Consider the following 11,000-nt stretch of genomic DNA (forward strand, 5'->3'; position numbering starts at 1 on the left):
ACTCTCAAATTCCATAAAGCCATAGTAGATCGAAATAAACTCCCTAAAAACTTCATATAACCTTCGAAATTACCATAAATCGTTAGAAACTAAAAAAAAAAATTGTTGGTATTTTTGGCGCTAAATTTTTCAATGAGAACAAAAATTTCTTTTTTGAGCAAGAAATATATTCTATGAAATTCCAAAATGTCACGCGAAATCTCAGAAACCCTAGGAGTTTTCATAACGATCTAAATAAAATCTACCAAAACTGGATTAAACCCTTAAGAGGTGCTATAAATCATTTGATATTTAGCGATATTTAGCGGAGTTTAAAAATTTTTTTTAAGTATAAACAAGAAATTTTGGACAATTCCTGGGCATCACAAAAATTCGAAAATCTGTGAATACCCCCTAGAACTTTCTGAAAGGGTCCAAATAGGAAGTCTATAAAATTTTGGGGGGCGTCACACATCTTTTGAAAGTCTAAAAAAAATTGACATATGTTTTGAAGGCCGACAAATATTTTTCGTTAATCCCTGACGATTAGAGTAATTTCTAAATCTTTAAAAACACTAAGAACTCTTCGTATCGATCGTTAAGATGTGCCGAAGTTCTTCCGAGAATCACAAAATTTCTTGCGAATGAAAAAATGTCTTCAAAAGCCTACCCTATGTTCGCCAGGAATTTTTAAACCAATATAAAAATTTTTAAAAATATTTTCCAAAACAATGCAAAAAAAATATTTGAGACCTTCATGAACTACTTACAAGATACCGAAATCTCAAAAACCTTTTAAAACATTTTTCAAAAAAATTTTCCAAAATACGCTTTCCATAAACCTATTACACACATCTCAAAAAAGCCGTTTGGAGATCTCATAACATACCTAGAGGAATTTATTTCGATTATAACAATCACCAGACTATTTCAGCATTTCCAAAATTTCCGCTCATGTCCTTTGCTAACCCAATTCTTCCGGTAAACTTCGATTTCGCGAAGCAGAAGCGCGCGATCTCTTGAACCGACCTCTTGGTGCTTCTCATCCTCTCCAGAACGTCGCGAGGCTTTTAGTGCGACGTCGACGCCTCACGCTAAACGTCCATCAAACTAACTTTCTCCTCCACTTCAGCTGAAAGTAGAAAGAAAGTTAAGAAAGTTATTTTTTGTGCGATTTTGTGCGAACTTTCAGTGGTCAGTAAAGTCCGAAGGTGCGTCCAGTGGATTGTCCTTGGCTGGTAAATTGTTGTTTAGTATTTGGGAGATTAATTAAAAGAAAATGGTCAAATAACGAAAGAAATTTTACGGGAGATTTGCGGTGGATTCCAAAATTGTTTAGAGCGATGAAGGTTGCGAGTTATCGAATTTTAAGTTTCTTCTGCTCCGTGTTTTGGTTTAGTTTTGAGGCAAATTTTGAATTTTAGATTGAGCGATTGATTGCACCATTGTTTGGTGAAAAAATGTAAATTTTTTTCTTGAATAAACGACCGTTTGATCAGGTCCTTTACCGGGAAGATACGCACGCACACAGTTCCCCACACAAACTCTTTAAAAAGGCGCCCGTGGCCGAGGATTTTTTTAAAATTGAAACTGTAAGGCTCGGCTTAATATCGCGTTTCATCGTGCTGGAATATTGCTTTTTTATTAAAAGTTGGCTTTGCTGGAGAGGCCGCTTTGTATCACTAATCAAAGTCGCGTTTCTTGCCTAGAAAATTCGAAAAAATTGTAATTACACATTTCCCAAAGGACTTTTTTTCAGTGAAAGTTTCTTTAACTTGCATTTATTGGTTTCTCTGGAACTCTACCCTAAAACGTGGTCATATCCAGAAATATTAAAAAAAAATCAATTATAAATATCGTTTTGAAGTTAGAGGATCGATTAGATTTGTTTTCAATTGAATTTTTTAACGCCGTTAGATAAAGATAAATTGAAATTTTCTAAAGAATAACGTTTTAACATTAGCGTTCTCAAACGAATAACTATATTTTCCGCCATCTTCGTGTCATGTTTCCATTTTACATCTAATTTAATTAACATCACAAAAAACGAAAGTTCAAAATGGCGACTAGACGTGGCTCACGATGCTTTCTGCCATTTTTGGATCAAAGTAATTATTAATCATTTAATAAAGGTGGAAGAGATATTATGAAATGCAACGCCTTTTTGTTCCTCGACAGCTATATTAAACCCAGAGGCGTATCATTAGGTCAACTCATTGCGTGATTTCATTGTAAAACAAATACACTAAATTAAATCCCAATGGGGACAAAATCAGAGGCGTATCAACGCCTCCGATCCCAGATTTGCACAGTCATTAATGCACCTACAGAGGCCGGTAAGAAAGTTCTCTAATTTTTTTTGCAAATACAAATCTCAATCGAGGCCCTGACAGACACATCACTCATCACTCCTGTCATGCATATTATGACAGCTCCGTCTGAATTTGCCAATTTACCAGATAACTCGATACAGTATCGATTGTGATGTCAAAAGTACCTCGCTTTTGTCCCTGGTAGATGTAATTATCTCCCTCACATGCAATATTTACTTTTCCCATCAATACCATGGGTAATTTATCAGTGCGGACCAGCTAAAAACAATCCAATTTACACCCAAAACGGCTAATCAAGTCTAAAGCTTCTAATTATATCGGTTGAAATTAGAGACTCTTTCGTGGTCAACGTTCCCCCCTTTTCGCCGTTGATAATCACGATGCGCGGCACGTCGCTCCGCCGCTGATTGCGATGTCGCATGTATACGACAACATTCCCTTGAAGCCCTTCAGAAGGGCGATGGCAGAGAAGGAACAGAAGAAAATCTCGACGGTCCAGAACAACCTTAAGGAGGAAGACGAGAAGCGACAACAGCGCAAAGGATCAGCGGACATCTCGAGGAGCTGCGCTGCCAAGCCGAAGAAGCCCAAGTCGCGCAGCTTTTCCGAGATGTTTTTCAAAAGTAAGTTCTAGTCGATTTCACAATTTTGCAAAATCTTAGATTTTGAAAATTTTTATGTGAGTATTTAGACTCTACAGGACATTTTAGCCTGGAATAACGTGGCAGAGCCAATGGTTCTAAAGAAAAAGTAAAGAAGAGAGAGGACGCAGTCCCTGTCCGCCATTTTATTTTTGAGTCTTGGTACAACTGGAGAATTGAAACCGATGAATAGAATTGACAACTGTTGCGTGTAATTTCGGGCTAGAATTTTCCAAGGAATTCAATTAAAGAATGGACGCAGTTTCCTCACTAATTGTAGCAGTACTTGCAGAGTATTTTTGAGTTGGGATAACATCTTCATTACATTTTGAAAATCCATGCCTTAGAAAGTAAGTAAAGCACCGCGTTGCAACTGAACACAAATTGAGGTATTAGTGGAAAGGCGAAGACAGAGGCGTAGAGGCGGGGCCTTCTGAATAATTAACTCAATCGAACGAAGTATGAATTTCGATAATTAATAACTCAAAAAGCAAGTATAATATCAATCCACTCAGTGTAAGCTCTAACTGCGTGGTACGCGCAAGGGGTACGCATTTCAAACAAAAATATGCGAAAATCTAATGCGTTCTCAGCAATGCGCATTGACCACTCCATTTAATTTAAATTTGATTACTAAATCCATTAAACCACTTCGAATCTGACCCAACTAACATTACACAAAACTAATAATAATGATCATATTAACCAAGCACAGATTCGTATCGAGATTTCAAAACGGTGCATTGTGGAGGTTGCACAATGGAATTTCGTAACATCCATAGAGATAAAACGCGGTATTTCGAAATCCTGCATTTTCCAGAAAATCGTGGAAAGTAAAAGAGAAATCTGGGCTTAATTTGCGTTTAATACAGTCCGCAATTTTGCGCCGCAATCAGTGGCGACTCACAACAAACCGGATAAATGCGCGTTTCGTTTAATTATAACCGCATCAACATAGTGCATACATTAAGGTGCGCATTTCTCTGGATGTTCCAGGATATACACACAGCACTGGCGAAATTTACAGATTAACGAATACTTCCTAAATTTGTAAATTAAAAATATCCAAAGGATTCAAATCTGGTGATCTGGGAGGCTTTTTTTTTAAACCCTCATCTCAGGAACCAAGCCGATACGGGCCCATGTTCATATGAATTTTTATCTCAAACTCAGCCAAAAATTCACTCTTTAAAGTTTCGTTTAAGTACTTAATAAACGCCGTATATATTACCATCCCTAGAGGACCACTGAACACGTAAGTATTTTTCTACAAATCCTCAAACACACACATATATATATATAGAGGTAAGAGAAGCAGCAGTGGCGTCGGTATCATTTTAATGTATTTCCAATTAATTTTTCTCAGTTCTAGTAATGTAATATAAAAAACGTTTTAATGGGGCTGCTTCAGGTCAAAACGGAGTTCCCGCAGAAGACTTCGGCAGCAACGAGACTCTAAGGGCCGAAAAAAGCGACGAGGACCTAAAAAAGACCACCACCATCCACTCAACCCCCACCTCAACATTGGATGATGGATACGAGTCTTCCAACAGCACTCCCTTGGTCTCAGGTACCGAACAACCCTAACTTCCCAATTTTTAAGCATGACCTGAAGTCTTGAAAATCCATGGATGTCCATCGGACACCTGCATCCCTAATGGCTCAATTAATAAACCTCGCACTTGAAATTGGGCAAGCAATGTTCATTACGAGACACTCGGCTCAAATTGGAATTCCATAAACAACTTCGAGGACTTTTAATAAAGGAGAGAGAGAGATTATCGATTCTCCTTGGCTCTATCTAGAGCCGCTCTTTTCTCTAGAGCCAAAATGCCGTCGTTTATCTTTGTATTGAGATATGTAGAAAAGAATCGGGCCTCTTTGATCGCCGATAATCGGGCCGTAAAAAAGCGGGCGACGCTGATGCCGAAGAAGGAGCGTCGGGACGCGAGGCGTCCGGATTGGACGCCTTAATGTAGCTATTAAAGATAACGAGGTTAGCGGAGTGACACCCGAGAGCTATAAACAATTACAAGTCGATTTCGTTTAATAAGGCCGGTGCAACGAGGATGGCCAATTTCCCTTGTTAATTGGGTGCAAACAGGGTCGGGCCAGAGATATTTTTAAATGTCTGTCTACATGCAAAAAAATGTATCCTACAAAATCGCCAATTGTCTACATTCTTTACATGCACACGGCGAAAATTTATTGTTTTACAGCTTTGAGGAAAACGTTTGATCAAATTCTTCAAACCCATGCTGATGACGTTGCGCACCATTTTACGTACACCCTGTAATTGGCCGATCTAATTCATAGGTGTAAAGCGGTAAAGACGCAGGCAGAGACAACATCGCCAGTTTTCGAGATATTTTCGGTGATGTGTCCGAAACGACGCACTTGCTCTGCTTCGCGAACCTTATCGAAAAAAGAGTCGTCAGTGTGGGCTTCTTTCCCATTCGGACAATTATTAGGACATTCCGCACCGTTCTAGAAGCCAAGCTGGCTGCACATTACCGCATTCCAGGCCTCCAATATCGAAGTTATTCCCTTTTCGGTCGTCCCCTGCTCCGTCACCGATACCCGACAATACCTACGGTTTAATAAACCGTCAGATTTCCAATACTTAACTAGAGAGAACTTGGTGATATTAGTGCTGGCGAAATCATGAGGATGTCGGTATAATCAGTACGAAACGTCGTGGATTTCAAAATTTATGTTTTAAAATAATGTTGGATGCAAATGTGAAATTTCGAAAGATTGTATCTATCCTGGTTAAAACTCGGTGGCGTCCTTGCTGAATAATTCCCTGGTTTCTAGGCCAATGAACGCGCGTGATGATAGTCCTTTCTTGAGATGCCATGAAAATTTACTTAAAAAAGTGATAAATAAATTGTCTACGCTTCTGCAGATGTCAGTTTGGGATGCATAATTCGAACGTAAAAAATTAGGTTGTAGGTCGTCGTATTACAAATACCAGGTGTTATAAATATGCAGGCTACCTTAAAGGGGTTTTATAAACCAATGACTTTAAATTCTGCAATAGGAAATAATCCAGACGGGTTAAGTCCGGAGATTGAACAGGCCGTAAGTGAGGTCCACTTCGACCAATCCAACGATCTCCGTATGTTGTTAAAAATTCACGACCGACCACACTGAAAAAGTAGGAATTTTCGACAGTTCTTGCATATCAAGAAGCTTTACGTGTAATATCTGGTAATAAAATGTTGTCGTTGAAAATTTTTAGCGCCCCGTATCTTCGAAACAAAGAGGCTTTTCAAAAATCGTTAAAGTGCAAGATGTTGTTAGAATAGCCCAGGAAATAACACTCTGAATTTTTGTCGCGTGTTTAATGATCACCCCGTGTGCTAATCCGCCGAGTTCTATAAATTTTATGAACATTTCTTGTTCTAACAATTTCACTTTTAACCAAATCCTTTTCGATTTACTAAATTTCTCATCCTTCAATCTCTAATTCCTGGCTGTTTTTGACGCCATCGGAGGCCTTCAGCGTGGCATATTATGGAAACCGATCAGGAATTCTCCACCTTGCGCCGCTATTGGAAATACCTGAGGAGACGCGAATTTATTCATTTACATGTAATTGCTGTCGGCTCTCTCCCCCTTTCGTTGCACACAATAAAAATTCACCAAGGACGTCGAGAGCTGCGCCTTTAAGTCCCCCTCCCCCCTTCCAAGGACGAGATTAATCCCTGCAGAGGCCTCTTTTGAGTGGAACCTCTCGACTTTTTACAGGCACCATCTTGAATCATATCTAGGCCCTTCAAAGTATAATATTGCAGTTAGAGTTATTGCCCTTCATACTTATTCATTTTTGCTTAATTATCGTAGCAATTTAACTTTAACTCCGCCATTGGATTTTAGACAAGAATAATTTTTAAACTATAGTAAATGAGTAAAAAAAATGCGGTTTCAGTAAATGAAAGTCAGTGACGGAGAGGGTCGTCGTTTAGTTTTATGAAAGGGGCGACCATCAAAAGTTTCAAACAGGGAGTTAGAAGTCGAGAAAATGTATGTGCCACTAAATTTTTACAAAAAAAAAAATATTCAAGGTGTTGTATAAATGCTCTTAATTGTGAAACTTAATTTTCAAATAATCAGTAGCGGAGAATTGCGTTTTAAGGCAAAAAACTTTGTTGGGTAGAAAATCAATAAAGTGCCAGCGTAACTGCAGGAGGATAATTTTTCTTTTAAAAGGTAAATTACAGAGATTTCCGTACGCCACTGCCTGTAGAAAATTTATAATGCCCAAATCAGATAGCTTACGTCAATGAAATTAGGTGTGGATAATATTTAAATAATTATGAATAAATACCCAAATTTCCTGCTTCGTAAGTTAAAGAGCAGTGGCGTAGTCAGGCCGTTTTTTGCGCTATGAGACTGTAGAGACAAAGAATTAATATGAAGAATTCTACGGGGCAATAAAGACTTTGGACGCTAAAGAATTTCTAAATGAATAGCACTACCAAGAGTATATATTCGACTTTAAGGGATAATGAGATTTGACCCATAAACAATCAATAAACAACTGCGTAGAGTCTGACAATAAAATCATTGAAACGAAACTAGAAAATACCAAAACTAAAATATCGTAATTATCCCGAAAAATTGAGACAAAGACTTAAAAACTTGTGACAATTATTATTGTTTGGAAGCTCTTCTGCGAGCATTCGAATAAATCCGTCTTAATTACTGCCGGCAAGCTTCTTTGGCAAAGCTCCTTTAAACTTTAAAAGCTCATTTAAAAACTTTCTGCTAAACACAAGCCGGGCGATGAGCAGCTCCCAGATACTTTTGTTTGTCTCTATTCGAAGGCTCTAACCCCAAAATACCATTGTTTGCAAGCAAAAGCTACCGTAACAAAATCTTTTAAAAACCGTGAAATTATAAACCTTGAAAGCCAATGAATTTTTAAGGGGGCAACGCTCCACTGAGTCAACTTCAATTACTCTAATTCCGCTCAATCGTCATTTGCAGGCAAAGGCCGATCCAGGCTCAACAACGCCTCCTCCAACCTCGTGATAACTTGCACCTTAAGAAAAAGTAAGTCTCAATTGTTTGGATTAATGGAAACTTATGGAGAAACGTTGCAGAGGATCTCCATGTTCAACTCGAGGAGGACGAACATGAATCCTTTGTGGTTTCTCCTACCTCCAGCCAGGCAGGAGAAGTCGATCCAGACTCATTTACCGCAGAAGACAACAGGGAAACTTGGGGTTCCAATACCGATTTCCTGCTATCCATCATCGGATTTGCAGTGGATTTGGCCAATATATGGCGCTTCCCTTATCTGTGTTACAAGAACGGAGGGGGTGAGTGATTAAAAGGGCCTTTAGATGCATAAAAAGGGCGCAATTAATAAGACCTTTTGTTATCCGCATTCCGCGTGAGCAATTTTTATGAATTAATTAAGGGTTTATTGTGCTTTAAGGGAAAAAAAAGATTTTGCAATTATTTATCCATTAGATGGCGCCACTCAACGCTCATAGATGGCGCCACAGGCATGTAATATGTCTGTATGATTCAATGGTTTCAGGTGCATTCCTCATCCCTTACACCCTAATGTTAGTGTTCGGAGCCGTGCCACTTTTTTATATGGAACTAATCTTAGGCCAATTCAATAGACAGGGACCAATTAGCCTCTGGCGGATATGTCCGCTGTTTAAGGGCGTAGGCTTCTGTGCAGTATTGGTCGCCTTCTATGTGTCCTTCTACTACAACGTCATTCTTGGTACGTGCATAAATTTATCATTTTTTAAATTATATGTGCAGAGTTGTGCCTGCAGCTTGGGCTCTGTATTACCTTGGCTCAAGTATATCGGAAGAGCTGCCCTGGATACATTGCAACAACACCTGGAACACTGAGCAGTGTTGGGAAATCAGGACTTTGAATCAGACTAACAGAACTTCCATGGGGCTCAACGCTAGCACCTGGAACACCAAACATACCCCTGCATTCGAATTCTTTCAGTAAGTCTGAGCGACACCTATCGATTGTTGTCCTAAGTTATGAAATTCATGCAACACCTTCCTTAAAGATGTGATGGTTCTCCAAACTACAAGTATTTTTGATTTTCAGTCGCGCAGTTCTTGAAATGCAATGGAGCGATGGTCTACACGAAATGGGTTACCCCAAATGGCAGCTGGTGGTCTGTCTGATTCTCATCTACTGCCTCCTCTACGTTTCTCTCTTCAAAGGAGTGAAGTCCTCAGGCAAAGTGGTGTGGGTAACCGCCACCATGCCCTATGTAGTCCTCACCATCCTCTTGGCTCGAGGTTTGATGCTTCCTGGAGCAATGGGCGGGATTTCTTACTACCTGAAACCTGAACTCTCCAAACTAAAAGAAACTCAAGTATGGGTGGATGCAGCTGTCCAGATTTTTTACTCTGTGGGAGCTGGATTTGGGGTGCATCTCTCTTATGCCAGCTACAATACTTTCCATAATAACTGTTACAGGTGAGTGGAAGTGATTGATAAAAATAGGGATTTAATTGAAATTTTAGGGATTGCATTATAACCACTATAGTTAACTGCTTCACCAGCTTCTTCTCAGGATTTGTGATTTTTACCTATTTGGGGTACATGTCGCACAAGCAAGGGGTTGATATTAAGTATGTGGCTACGGAGGGTAAGTACCTGATAAATCTAATATGATTGCTGCTTATGAGGTTTAACAGTAAGCAATTTTTAAAATACATTCAGGTATAAATTCCATAATAAGTTAATTACCATTTTAGGTCCAGGGCTGGTTTTCCAAGTCTATCCAGAAGCAGTGGCAACTCTTCCAGGTTCGCATCTATGGTCAGTGCTCTTCTTCTTTATGCTGATCATGCTGGGAGTGGATTCAGCTGTAAGTTATATCCTAATCTTCGAATCCTGGAAAAACGAATGGATTTGTAGATGGGAGGACTGGAGTGTGTAATAACAGGTCTCATGGACGAATTCTCAGTTTTCTTCAGAGATCGAAAATACGCGAGAGAGACCTTCACTCTGATCGTCATTTTGACTTCATTTTCTGTGGCTTTAATCAACGTTACACCGGTAAGAAATCAACTGTAACTTAGGATTTAGCATTAAAAATGACCATTACAGGGGGGAATTTACATGTTCCACTTGTTCGATACATACTCTGCAGGAATATCTCTGCTATGCTCAGCTCTATTTGAAGCAATTGCGGTCTCATGGTTTTACGGTGAGGTCTCCGTGTTACTTAATTATAATCAGTTATGTAGTAATGAAGATTATGGGCAGGTTTGGACCGGTTGACCCAAGACGTAGAAGCCATGCTGGGCATCAAACCTGGCATCTATTGGAGGGTGTGCTGGAAATTTATTAGCCCCAGTTTCATTGTGGTAGTAACAGGTTACGTAAGATCAAAGAATAACAGAAACGTAACCAGTTATTTTTTTATAGTGCGTGGTAATGTTTGGACTTCTCTATCATCAACCATTAGTCTATAACGATTATTTGTACCCCAATTGGGCGGAATGGGTGGGATGGTCTCTAGCCTTATCTTCAATCATGATGATTCCTTTGGGGGCGATTGTGCAGCTCTGCAAAACTGCTGGTTCTTTTAGAGAGGTTCTTATTCACAGTACCTCCATTTTTTCAAGAGATTCTTTTATTGTATCTTTTTTCAGAGGGTGGCCCTCTCGATATCTCCCATAGAGGAACATGAGGACATTAGGAGAAGCAAACTAATTAGGAGGTTTAAGGCCAAACACTGGCTGTTTGTGTAAATTGTTTCTATAATGTATAAATTAATTTTTTTAGCTCGTATTTCTAGTCTTAAGTACAGTACAATACAATGACTCTGTATATTTTTTATGAGTAAGTGTACATACCCAGCAGTCGATGTAAGATAATTTTAAAATATTTAACAGAATTGCCTTCGACGTTAAATATTTTAATTTGTTACTATGAATTTAGGATAATTAACATTAATGGAACGAGAGAGCTTGCCAAATATATGTAAAGTAGTTCCTAATCATTAGTATTATTTCCCTGATAACAATCATGCACATCTCT

At 38.9% G+C, this 11,000-nt stretch overlaps 1 protein-coding gene across 4 annotated transcripts; it reads left to right on the forward strand.

Moving 5' to 3' along the window:
• The first annotated feature begins 1,003 nt into the window (after nucleotides 1-1,003).
• LOC136348672 (sodium-dependent noradrenaline transporter-like) lies at nucleotides 1,004-10,950 on the forward strand. Of its 4 annotated transcripts, none has more exons than XM_066299701.1 (15): nucleotides 1,004-1,217; nucleotides 2,561-2,935; nucleotides 4,365-4,523; nucleotides 7,949-8,014; nucleotides 8,065-8,283; nucleotides 8,508-8,702; nucleotides 8,758-8,941; nucleotides 9,051-9,428; nucleotides 9,476-9,600; nucleotides 9,710-9,822; nucleotides 9,873-10,013; nucleotides 10,065-10,164; nucleotides 10,224-10,324; nucleotides 10,386-10,553; nucleotides 10,613-10,950. In XM_066299701.1, the coding sequence occupies exons 2-15, from the start codon at nucleotides 2,725-2,727 to the stop codon at nucleotides 10,709-10,711; spliced, it is 2,259 nt and encodes a 752-aa protein (XP_066155798.1). In that variant the 5' UTR covers nucleotides 1,004-1,217; nucleotides 2,561-2,724; the 3' UTR covers nucleotides 10,712-10,950. The 4 variants fall into 4 exon arrangements, with proteins under 4 accessions (XP_066155798.1, XP_066155807.1, XP_066155818.1 ...); XM_066299710.1 differs by having other exon boundaries at nucleotides 2,644-2,935; XM_066299721.1 differs by having other exon boundaries at nucleotides 1,004-1,190; nucleotides 2,644-2,935.
• Nucleotides 10,951-11,000: the final 50 nt, after the last annotated feature.

This window comes from Euwallacea fornicatus, chromosome 2, assembly GCF_040115645.1.
Source record: "Euwallacea fornicatus isolate EFF26 chromosome 2, ASM4011564v1, whole genome shotgun sequence".
NCBI lineage: Eukaryota > Metazoa > Arthropoda > Insecta > Coleoptera > Curculionidae > Euwallacea > Euwallacea fornicatus.

What these genes read in the sequence shown, in the direction of transcription:
- LOC136348672 (XM_066299701.1), top strand. Translation starts at nt 2,725, where the DNA reads ATGTCGCATGTATACGACAACATTCCCTTGAAGCCCTTCAGAAGGGCG. An exon ending in TTCCGAGATGTTTTTCAAAA is followed by an intron (nt 2,936 to 4,364) that starts GTAAGTTCTAGT and finishes GGGCTGCTTCAG; the next exon opens with GTCAAAACGGAGTTCCCGCA. An exon ending in TTCCATAATAACTGTTACAG is followed by an intron (nt 9,429 to 9,475) that starts GTGAGTGGAAGT and finishes TTGAAATTTTAG; the next exon opens with GGATTGCATTATAACCACTA.